Source organism: Balearica regulorum, chromosome 1 (assembly GCF_011004875.1).
Source record: "Balearica regulorum gibbericeps isolate bBalReg1 chromosome 1, bBalReg1.pri, whole genome shotgun sequence".
NCBI lineage: Eukaryota > Metazoa > Chordata > Aves > Gruiformes > Gruidae > Balearica > Balearica regulorum.
Window position 1 is genome coordinate 38,686,363 of NC_046184.1, and position 12,863 is coordinate 38,699,225.

General features: G+C 38.2%; 1 protein-coding gene across 10 annotated transcripts in view; it reads right to left on the reverse strand.

Annotated features, from left to right (window-relative positions):
- The window catches only part of GRIP1 (glutamate receptor interacting protein 1), a 334,877-nt gene that overhangs the window by 108,163 nt on the left and 213,851 nt on the right, over positions 1-12,863 (reverse strand). For all 10 annotated transcript variants that reach the window (XM_075746053.1, XM_075746045.1, XM_075746076.1 and 7 more), the window contains exon 2: positions 3,426-3,506. In XM_075746053.1, the coding sequence (XP_075602168.1) occupies positions 3,426-3,506 (81 nt within the window). The remainder of the gene's footprint in view (positions 1-3,425; positions 3,507-12,863) is intronic.

Here is a 12,863-nt window from a genome sequence, read left to right on the forward strand (position 1 = left end):
CGTCAAGAAATTCTGACTGTAAAGCTAAATAATCTTTCAGTCATGTATATATAACCATAAATAAACACCTACACATCTGCAAAATCAAGTCCAAGTTTCAAACGGCAATTATATTAATGCATATAATTTGAATTAACTATCATTTCAGTGATTCTGTAAATCCCTTTGAAAGGATCTGTTGCTTGTTGATTTTGCACCATGTGAAGACATGATAAATATGACATGTAGTCTTATCACATGAATAATGCATTCTGCATCTTAAGCAAGCAAGTTTTGCTCCAGAGAGATGCTTAATCCATTCCCTACTTCTGGGGATGAAAGGAATTAAACTCAGTGCACTGATTTCACAGTATGTGCTCATTTGACTTCAATTATAAAATGATTATTTCAACATTTTTTCCCTGTACAATAAAACAAGTCTGAGTTCCATGTAACCTCTGTATAATTATATCACTTCTCTGTGCATTCAGTCATTGCTCATCAATAGTGCACTTTCAATACAGTTTCACATGGAAGAACAGAAAAAAAAACCTCTTGGAGTTTACAGTTGGTATAGTAGTTTCAGGTCTGTCAGCAACAAAAGCTCCTCTTTTTGATATCTGGCCAAAGGAAGGAGCACTAGAATCCTTTAAAGTGAATTTAAATGTCACGAGAAGGAACATTCACTGGGCACCGGGAGATGACATAATCCTACACTACACTGGAAGATTTACATCACGCATCCTGGATATTTATTTTCACCAGTATTTTCTCCACAGACTGTTCAAACCTGTGCAAAGCTCAGCATAAGATCATTTACCTTGCTAAAAACTAAACTTTTTCTCTTGGCCGATTCAATGGCCAGAGCATTCCTTGGGAACAGGACATCTGCTGTCTGTGTCTCAAGAATGACAGAGCGTCAAGTGGATTAGACAGCTATATTGTCAAAGGCACTGCCATGCTTCATGCTTGAAAAAACAGCACTTCAGGAATGTGATGTTTTATCAGGCATACCATCCGGGGGGAATAGAAATGAATGCTTTCCATACAGTGTATGCTGTCCATGTAAGGATGACTGACAGTAACTCCAGCTGACATCTCTCCATCCAGATCGAGAAGAATTTACCAGGTTCATTGCATCACACCTTCCCATTCAAAAGCTATTTGGAGCTGACCTACATTCTGTCAGAAGTGCGATCCTGGCCCCAAGTAAAAGCAGCTGTACTACTTCCAGTCTCAAACTAGTTAATGCTACTAGTTAATACTACTAGTACACCTTCTACTGCCAAGCTGATCAGCTGGGATGTGTCTGCATCTGTGTCAAGACTAATCCATAACGTGGATAAGCTGCCCACAGACAAGTAAGAATAGATGCTATTTACAAGGTGCTAGCTTACATATGAAATGTGGTGTCAAATTTTCTCAGTGTCCAAGTGAGATAAATGTTTACGGGTTATTTTCAGAAATTTCAGTCAATTCCTAACTGTTCAAGTTACTTCTCAAAATAGTACTTAGTTTTACAAAGATATTTATGTATCTAAACCCACATCATCCACTATGCTAGAATGTGAATTTGTCAGGGCATGATGAAGTTTTAATTATTATTTTTTTAATATCCAACCAGCTAAATCTCATTTACCCTTTGGGCCTCCTAAGGTCTAGAGATGTAAGAAAGCATTAAGATAAATGTCTTCACTGTATTAGAAGCTGAAGAACATATATAAGCTTAGATCAGGTTTTTCAGAACACCTGAAATGAACAGAGTACATCTCACCAAACATTTGCAAATATTACCTCTCTGAACAAACTGTGACTCATGCAGAGCACACAGGAAAGACTGCAATGCTCTCAAAAACTCCAGAATATACAGTAACTTTAAAAAAAATTCAAAATAAATGGTCATCGGTCATGATGACTATTCAACACTTGAAATTCCTAATCTTATCTAATGCTCTAAAGAAAAATTGCACCGATTCAACTTTCATCAAGCCTTCTCTTTAAATAACACAACTGAAAATCATCAGGAGTTCTCAATATATCATGTGAAACCATGAACTTCAGCCTGTATCTGGATCTTAGCGTGTTTTATAAATACAGTAACCACATCATAAATGACAATTGCTAAGTTCACAGTGAAAAAATTCAAAAGATTTTTTTTTTAAAAAAAGGCAGCTACTTAGTATGTTAAATATTAGTGACCTTTGAGCTAAAGCATTACCTGAAGACGTACCCGCACAAAAGTCTTAATTCCCTCTGAAGAACAATGAATCTTGATTTGTATTGACTTGGAGGAAAAAAACCTGGTTGGTGTTTGTATAATATAAGAGTTTCTCATAACAATAACTGCACACTGGACACTGTAGCTGTGTCATTTCACAGTGGTTGTGATTGTCATGATTCTACCATAAAAATAACAATCTTTAGATCACTAGGGTGTTTTCAACAGGCAAAAATGTTTATTATGAGCAACGGTAAATCATCCAGTGCGCTCTCTCTCTCACATATACAAACATGCACAAAAACCATCCACAAAATATGTACTTTGGCCCTTCAGAAACACTATAGTTACTGGGATGAGATCTGAGCCTGGCAGTGGTAAAGGTCTGAGCTCCATTCCCTGCATCCACAGCCTCCCTGTGGGATGTATGACTTTGTTCAATAATATAGCCATGGAGCACAGAGAATATTAACATTAGTCATTAGAAGGTGGGTGACATGACCCGATGATATCTATTGCAATACATCTTCCCTTTGAGTCAGAGGTTACTGTGCTTGAGGTGAGAATGGTAACATCAGTAAACCTGCCTTGGCACAAACTTTGTCAGTGTTGATTTGTTTTCATTAAAAGATCTCTAAAATTTTACCTGAGGTGAAAATTCCTTTAGATTGCTGCATAATCTACATAAAACTTGCTTTTCATTGGCTTATTTTACAGATTTGTTCAAAATAATTAGAAGAGAGTTTGAAGACCACATATTTTAACCATTGATCTAGTGGTCTAGCTTCGTGCGCTGCGATGACAGAAAAGACAAGGATGGCATATGTGTAGCAGAAAATCACGTGAAGAGAACTCTGACGCAGTGTTGCTCTGCTAGATTTCTGAGCCTGTCTGATCAGCAGTGGAAAATATGAGCCAATCTCCCTATACCATCGAATGAGATATGAAGGAACAGATTTCACAGGGCCTGAAAATATGAGCCTCTGATGAAAAGGTTGTTGTGATCAACATCTGAAATCTGCTGCACAAGACAGATACAGGGATGTTCTTCATAGCAAAAGCCTGAGGAAACCTAACTGTGGAAACTCCTTACAGCTCCCATGGAACCTGCCTTATAAAGTTACTCAGTAGTAATTCATTTGCTTTTTATAACTAGTTGAATTTTGATTAGTATTACCTTGCTGTTCACAAACAAGTTAGGTGTTATAAAAAGCAAAGCAAATCTTACCTGGAATACTCTGTCTCCTCACAGACAGTGCTCCATCAGGTGGCTTTGCCTGGTTTGCAGACTTTGTGTAAGGACTCTCATCTAAACAGAAACAAGCAACACTTCCAATTACTGTTAAATATGTTAAAAACAACATAATTTTTACCCCAATACTGTGTGAACTAGCAATGCAGAGCAGAAGAGCTGCTGTGAGCTAGATGAGGATGGGTATTTCCGAATGCTGACTCAATGGTCAACGTCATGTTTAGACTTGATGACAGGCTCTGAAAGGCAGAGCTGAAAAGGATGGGGTAAAACTCAAATTGGAGATAACACTCAGTTGATGACAGGCTTGACATACAAAGGTCTTTTCGGTTTTAACACAATCATAGAAACTTTCCTTTTTCTCATGTTAAGAAGCTTCACACGTCAAAGACTCCAGTGAGAGAGGTACCATCCCTGTTAAGGAGCAAAAGGCTTCCAGAAGCTTTTGAATATTCTGGCTGTAAAGATGCATTCCTTTTCCTTTGGGATCTGTCAGTGGGTGGTTCCTTTTCTGTCGTAACGATTGATTGGGGAAAACATCAGAAAGCTGTTGCCAAATAGGCCAGGCACATTTACGCCTAAAGAATGGCACTGTGACAGTCTGTGTCTAAATAGGAGGCTACGTGGAATACCTACTGATCAACCTCAGCGCATAAGAGACCACTAATGGTGGGATGAGCAAATGAGTCATCAATTAAAGGCAGCATTAGGCAGAAAGTGAGTCAATTCTACATCCGTCTTAAGAGCAGAACGACGGCAGGGAAAAAACCCAACTATATTGTAGCTATAAAAAGAACAAGCTATAAGCTCAGGAAAGAAATGTGAATAAAAGAGAAGAACTAATATTATGCATTTTATTGCTACAATCAAAAGAAAGGAATCAGAAGAAATCAGGCTTCTGTCTTGCTTGTCCTGTAATTAAGTGCTCAAACACTTTAAAGTATTATCAAATCCTTCTATTTGCATATTTTCCCTCAGGTTGCAAAGGACCGATGCGTTTACAGCATGTGCATGAATACATGCTTAAATACAGATCAATGAGGAAAGGAATCAAAGACTACATTATCTGGTATAGCACCCTCAGATCAAGTAGAACCACACAAACATTTTCTGGAGAACCAGGTGGGTTTTTTTCAGCTGATACTCTTGACATAATAAGCCTTCTTTGCTGATTATACTATTTACATCTTGCAAAGTCCCAAACTCCTTTAGAAACTTGCATTGAAGACAGCAGTCCATTTTTCTACAAGTAAGATAAGGGTTTGGTCAGCATAATTTAATTTAAAACCAGGTCTGAGAAAGAAGTGACTAGAAGAGCTGAGTGGCTTTTAAGATGAGAACCTCTGCAGTGAACTCTGCTACTGTTAGGTGGATGCAGTAACAAAAAAACCCCTAAGTAAATTTAAAAAAAAGAGAAAGAAAAAGGCAAAATATTGTGTTATAGCCATGCACCTTGATTAAAATGCAGCAAGTAATGAAGAACATATATTGGTAAAATACCTCAACAGCCAATGTAATTGTTTTTTCTACAGGAAAATGAACTCCCATTGCTTTAGGACTACATTGTTACAAGGAGAAAGATAACAGGCTTGAATATACTGTATGCTAGTACAAACTACAAGAAAATAGAGCTGTCAGCTACAGGAAATACAGAAGCATGAAAAAATATTAAGATAGATCCAGCTACACAATTTAAGAAAAAGGTAGACATGTAAAGCTTTATTCTTCCATTTGAGGAAAGTGGAAAAGCTAATATTATTGCATATGCAGAATATACATCCCCTCATTAAAGAAAAAAATTAAAGAGTGAACTAGAGCTTCTGAAGGAAGTAGGATTATCTTTTTTCTTTTATAGAAGAGGCACTGCTGAGCTCAAACTCAAGACAAGGCTCTCCGTACAGCCTTGCTAAACCATATCAACACCAAAAAAATACAGATTATTAATAACATGTGGCTTACATATCCCATCCATTACTACTTATTTGCAGGTGCTGAACGTGACAGCAGATAGTGTGACACACATTTTTCTATTAAAAAGTGGGTAGGAAACACAATACAATTTCTCCGGAACCGATGGATGGTGATGACTTTCGGGCCCTGTTTGAATGCATGCCCTACCTATCAACTTACAGACCAAAACAGCCTTCTTCTAGTCAGACTTATTACATACAAATTCTTTTCATCTGATTGGAGAGAGGGCAAAAAGAAAAGAAGAATTTTCACAATCAGACCTTTTTCATGGAATCTCTGTCACTGAGCCAATGAGTAAATGAGCTACAATCTCATGCTGGAATAGGATTTTCCCAATATTGCACTGCACTGGGAGTACCTGTGGTTATCCTGGGTTCAGAATGAAGGTTCAGCCTGCAAATCTTTCTGGTTAATGGTACCAACGAGGGGAGGGAGTGCACCTTCAAATTCCTTGCTAGGGAGTCTGAGCAAAAAATCTAGTATGTTCTGCATAACAACTGGCAAATATGAAAGGTAACCGAGACTGCATATGTGAGTAAGCTAGTATCATAATTTAAGCATATTAACATTGAAGACTTCTCAGGTATTTATATAGTTTAGGTATTACAGGCATGCAGTTGTGTTACATTTCTTAATCTGTCTACAGACTTTCGCAGCAAAAAAAAAAAGCAGCCCAAAAAAGTTGTTTCATAAACATTTGAACCTCTATTAATGCAAAATATGCCCAATTATTATTGGGAAAGAACAGTGAGCCATTGTATCGTTGGTGGATTGGGAAGCTGTTCCCAGGACAGGAAGGAATTATCTTTCAATGCCCACTTAACAGTAAAATCACACTGCAACATAACTAGAAATCAGTGTAAAGGATTCCCAGAAGCAAAGGAAAACAAATAAAACCGACTGGAGAAATAATGCTAACAGCCTTATTGAGATGCTTATTTGAGGCAGCCAAGTAATACAAAGAGCAGACAGATGCAGAAATAGATGCCATCCTAAAGAACAAAGTAAAGAGACAAGGAAACCCTGATAGCCCTGAAATGTCAGACACCATTCATGCTGTCAAAAAAGGGAAATGTCTGTTTGTACGTACTAGCAAAGTTGTACTAGCCACAAGAATTTATTACCAAATTATAATTTATTGATGTCCCCATCCACTCTATAGTCAGCAGAAAGGGTCTTAAACATGCAAAAATGTCTTAGAAGGGTTTGTTCAAATGTTGTGTATTACCAGCCTCCCCCTCTACAGCACAGGTAGACTTCTTGGAGATGAAACCCAACCCAGCAAGCCAACACCCTGAAAAAGCAAAGGAGCAAAAGGGTATGAAGCATTCTCCATTGTGGGAGACAGTAACTCAAAATCAGGTTAAGTTGTAACATATTGAAGAAGCCACGCATACAAAGCAGAGGGAGAAACAGGCTAGATTCAAAAGCAGAAGTCTCACCTAGCTACACCAGTAATACTAATACATCATCAGCAGGGAGCGAGTCACAGTCCATAAAAAATACACAGGCCAAACTGTGCTGCCCCTGAGCACAAAACACCTTCACCTGGAACACGAAGACATGCAGCTGCAAACCCTGCCGCTTGGTGCACCAGCTCCTGCCCGCTTCTGGAGGAGTCGCACTGCAGGTGGCCACGTTCGCTACAGCGGGACGAGCATAGCTATGCAGATAACACTCTTGGAGCTGCATTTATTACATCGCTGGTTCTTTCTTTTTTTTTTTTTTTTCTCTCCTTTCTTCTAATTTCCTCTGGCTAAGAGATTAGCCCATGGTAAACTACTTCCAGCAAGTCAGTAGGTCACATTAAGGTGACGGCTATGTCAGCAGATCTCTTCGCTCAGCGACTACAGGAAACAAACCCTCTTATGCTATTAAAAGGTGGGGGTCATTTGCCCCCCCAAAATCGTACTTGCATATTGTTTGCAGTTGCCAATGACCACTGCATTAATTTACCTCTTTCCCAGCAGAACACAGCGATAATCTCAGAGGGAGCATCTTGCAAATTACTGAGATTTTTAACCAGCAAAGCGAAATGATCTTCCTGTTTTCTCATTTTGCTTGTCCTCATGAAAACAACAGCCCCAAATACCGGTAACAGTAGCTCACATATCCTTCTTTCAAAGCTCTGCACACAATTCTAATTAAAGACTGCAAAGATAATGATCAAGTGGACAAGCAAGTAGTCTTACTATTTACAGCTATTACTGTAGGTTTACTGCCTTTAGCTATTGACTGTGAGGCAGAAAAAAAGCTTTTTGTACTTTCCTGCCTATTTTTAACCTGGTGGCATCTATCCTGTAACTGAATGATTTGTTCTTTGCGTTAGGGACCATGCTGTGACCCATTTATATCGTTCTGTGTTGCTCTTACTATACAGGCAGGGCCCTCTGTCCAAGATCAAAGGCTCTATACGCTGTAACAAACCAACAGTAATGTAACCCTACAAAGATTATACACTGGACAACATGTATAGAGATATATATATATATAAAGTGCTTGGTACTGTGCTAGCAAAATGACCATACAAAATCTTCAAAATATTTGCTGTATTCAGTTTAATATCCTTTGAAGGATACCGACTGGGGACACATAAAAGGGAATAAAAGGAAAGCCTAAAGCTATTTCCTCAATAGTCTAGTCCAGGCATTCAACATATTGGGTGGTTTATGGCCACTGAACCATTTGCGTGTCTCTCGAGGTGGCTGCGAAAGCTGTTGACACAAGGATGTTGTTTACAGATGTGGTAAAGCCTAAGAGCACTCTCTCCATCAAGTCTTCACAACTGGTTAGAGGATGTTTCCTTCACTGCTGCTGCCACACATCCAGCCAATAACTACTGAACCCCATAAATGTGTCCAAATCCTGTGCAGCATCAGGTGGCCCCAGAAGGCAACTACACCCAACTGTGTAGTCAGAGACAAAGGGGGAGCCTCTTTCCACCCCACTGGGAACAGCTACTGAACAACTCAGCGGCTGCCACTTTGGCCCTCCTACATGGAGAGGAAATGTGAAGATCCTTCACTGTCGTAGCTTGTCTCCCCACACAACAGCTCGTTCTCAGCTCTACGTCACTGCTCTTACCTGCTTCTCTTCTGCAAAGTCTGCATTCCTCTGGGAGCAGGGGAAATAACGTGGCACCAAATCTGTAAGTGAGGAATTTCAAACATAGGGGAATTTTTTACTATTGAGGATCCTGGAAGTTATATTAAATTTTTTCAACAGTAGATGTGGAAGCATTATGAGGGAGAACAGAGAGCTTCCATCTTTCAGCTTTTCATTGTCATTCTTCAACAGCTTACTTATGTCTCATGATAGGATAAGCAGTTCTTTGGCCAAGGGAGAAATGAATTTAATTAAACCTTTTAGAGTTTGACCATACAGCTCCTAAGTAGACTTCAGAACCCAAGCAAGTAAAATCTGAAGTGTTCCTCAAATGTTCCCCACTGTGAAGCATCTCCAACTAATGTGAGTCCTAAGACTCCACAAGGAAGCACATTACATCTCCAGCTGGCTACGCCTCCAGCTGTCTCAGTGTACTTGAGGAGTAAGATCAACTGCACGTGTTGTTGCTTACACCATTTGGGATAGCACGCACCTCAGACTAGTAGAGAATCACACACCTGTACAGAGGTAGAGGATGACAACACAACAAGTTGTCAAGAGGATGATTACAGTTGAGAGAAGAACATCCCCAAGATTACTTTCTCAAAAATTAAAAGCACCAGGGTCACAGTTATTACTTCAGGCACTCCTAGATCTGTAATACCTCATTCACAGAAATTTACTACTCCTTAAATTTTTAATAAAGAATATTTTTCACTAAAAGCAACAGATTTTTATGAATAATGCCAGTACAGCACAAAATACCACAGGTTCTCATACTTCCCATATCTGAAACTTATCCTGAATTTTATCTTTAAATGGCATAAAGCTCAGCATTATCTAAAAGCATCATTTTTGGCACAGTATCATACCAGTGACAGTTGGCAAATTCTGAGCTACAGCATTCTTGGTTATCCCCACAGCTTGCAGCTGGAGGCTTTCGCAGATAAAAATAAGCATGTATCCACTGATGTCCGTGGTTTACAGAAGCTCTGAAGTTGAGGAAGGCTTACACAGAGTCTCAGTACAACTTTTAGGACCATTCCTGTGGCAACTTACTCTCTTCTAAACTCAGACCTTTCTGTTAAAGATTTTCCATTCTGTAAGTAAGCTTAAATATTTACTGGAGCAGGGGCTCGAACACCAGTCTCACATTCATAGGTAAGTACCCAAAATCCCAGCTACACAATCATTCAGTCTTGCTTGCTTGCTCTGATCAATGTTTTAGGTATGTCATACAAAGTAAAGCAGATTAAAGCTAGCTATCTCCTCTACAATCAATTCCAGGCCCTGCACTGGATCAGGCAGAAGAGTGAATCTGAACTCAAGATCCCCTGTGTAGCCCTGTGAGTAGCCCAGCCACTACAAAGTCATCAGGACCACTCTAGAAAAAAGCCTCTGATCCCATGTAAGCTCTTCTCCTCAATTCCAGTTGTTTCTGGTAAAAATGCATAAACATTTTCTCTGAACTGTTAGAAATTCTGGAAAATGTAATTTTCACGTTGATCTACAGCAATGGGAAGGGAAAAAAATATTGAGAAGGGAATTGAAGCTTGGTTATCACATTGCCCTACAGCTTCCAGCTGAGAGGACTTCTGTTAAAGACAGTGGACAAATCTTTTTCGTGAATTTAAAGAGCAAATAATTCTGAATGAGAACTGACTAAATAACTCTGAATATTTATGCAATACCCCAATCAATGTAACCAGTAGCAGTCACAATCAATAGACAGATACTAACACAACTTAACTGAATCTGATAGCTATAACAGCTGTAAATGAATCATAGCAAGAATACAAGAATACTACTACCCAGACCTTTTTCTTTTTTTTTTTTTTTTTAATAACTAAAACTTATAAAGGTAACTGGAAGTCTTAAAACTTTGATAAGTTTTACAACTGAATTATTGAATACACTTGAATCAATAAACCACATTGAAATTTGCTGGGAAGCAGTGAATACTGAGAATTTTACTTTGGTTACTGATGGGAAATTTGGCACAAACACTTTTAGCCTGGTGTAACTTTTAGCCTTAGTAACTGTTATTGACAACAATAATGAAAAAATATCTCAGGGAATGTATTTTTCCTGGGAAAGGAGGATGTTTTTAAAAGATTTGCTTTTAAATAATGCAAAAGTCTAGAGAAAAATTAACATCCTGGAACATTCATGGTTGCTACAATGTCACCACAGCTGTGTCAGAGCATAACGGACTATAAACATTTGAAAAAAGAGACAAAATTGGCTAAGTTCTTTCACCAGATGTGTAATGTACAGATTTGGAATGTATATGCTTCACGAAACAATAAAATGTCAACAATTTGCTTTGCCCATATGCTAACCCTTTCAGACTTGTTATGGGAGCTCCAGTCATGGAAGAAAGAATTAATTTCTCCTCCTGGTGCACAGGAAAAACATTTTTTTGAGTTTCTTTTAAACCTATGGCTTCAATCACTTCCAATGAGATTTCATTTTTAAAATGGCAATGCTGCTTTTCGAAGTAGTGCTTAGAAGTATCTAAAATTTCCTAAGAAAGAGCTGCATGTAAAGCAGTCATTAATGAACTAGGCTTCAAGTAGGACAAATATGAATGTATTTAATCTTAATCCTTTCTTATCAAACTCTATGCTCAGTGCTCTCCAGCAGTCTTTATTAAGAAAACATAGGGTTTCAAATGATTCCATAAGTAACATTTGTTGGTGTGTGTGACATGGAAGAATTATGAGAAGGAAGAGTTAGAATAGCTCCTCTGGTACTTTTCTTTCCCACATTTAGCTGACTGTCTTCTGGTTTTCTTAGAAACTTAATTTTAACAGTTAAAGCACACAATGAATAACTATGTTGTCTCTCTAAAGTGAAAATTTATTCCATTTTATTATACTTTATGTAAATTTAATTCTCTTTTTTTCTGAATTATATGGTTACTTATTACAGTAGCAGCTCAGTTTTAATCTAGAAGGAAGAAAAGTAGGGTACTGTAATTATGCATAACCCTGAATCCATTTCCTATTGATATTCACAATACCTCAGGAAGACTGACTGTTTGAGAAATGATCCAAATGTCCTCCAAGTTTGCTTGTCCAAAGTTAACTTCCTAAGCCTGTGCTCAGGCACCTGAATGGAAATGCTTGGTTTCCTAAATGGCTAAGTACGCTGATCTGCTCCCAAAGCTATTTTTAAAAATATTTTTATTATTTAAAATTCAGAACTTTTGAAGACCATCTAAAACATGCAGGATCTGCAGAAAGCTGAAAACATGTCTCAAGAGATATTAGCATATGGTGAAATTCACTTCAGTGGATTATCTAATAAAGAAGTAATCCTATTTAAATAATACCCCAACCACAAACTACTTCAAATCTAATAAATATGTCTTTTTGTTTATACAGCATCAAGAATTTGTTAAGGGATTAAACCTGAATGCCAGAAACCGGAATCGTTACTGAATCGTTACATAATTTTAGGATTCAAAGCAAGTTTCACTCTGTTGTCTTGAGCTTCTGTTTATTGTTTCTGGAAATAATACAGGCATCACAGAAGTGAAATATGTGAGGCTTAACCAGAGCAGCTAGAAACTGAAGAAGCTGGGAAAGCGAAAAAACTCAAAGAAACTAAGGATGTAAACTATTTTCCTCTATGAGACAGTTTGGGATTTTTCTGTACATATAACTTCTGTAGACAATCTTATTCTAGAGGATGGTGCTATAAACCTTTTTCACTTAAAAGGAAATCCCTAAGTGACACAGATTTCATTGACAGAAAACATTTCCAGATATTCAGGCTACACTTTTTGTTGTGAACATCTGTGGTTGTTAGGAGTTGCATCATGGTCCACAGTAAGGTTTTGTTGTCCTCTCTGCATGTGTGTTTAGGAGCATCACATGGCTCTGATGTACTGCTGCATGCTGGCATTGTGCGAAGGGGCCATACATAAGCTTTTTGAAAAAAAAATATATTGAAAACTGTTTTCTGTACGAAGTTCTAACAATTAAGAGATTCAATTGCATTGTTTAACATTGGTAAATGCTAAATCAGCATCCCTCAAGAATATTTGAGCCAAACTTGACAGAGGAACACCAATGTCAAGAAGATAACAGAAGTTCCAACAAGGCTTCTGGAGAAGGGAGCTGAGCAAAGGAGCAAGACCTGAGCCAAAGCAGTGGCTGAGGGCCAGAAAACCAGACAGCATTAATGCCACACCTCATGAAAAACACTTTTATGAATAGATATTTAATTTAAAAATGCATCAGTGACCTTAGTGTTACCTTTTATTCCCTATCCTTGTTCAGCTACCCCTTCCAGATGGGATTTTGCTGAGCTGGGAAGTCAGTGATCGCT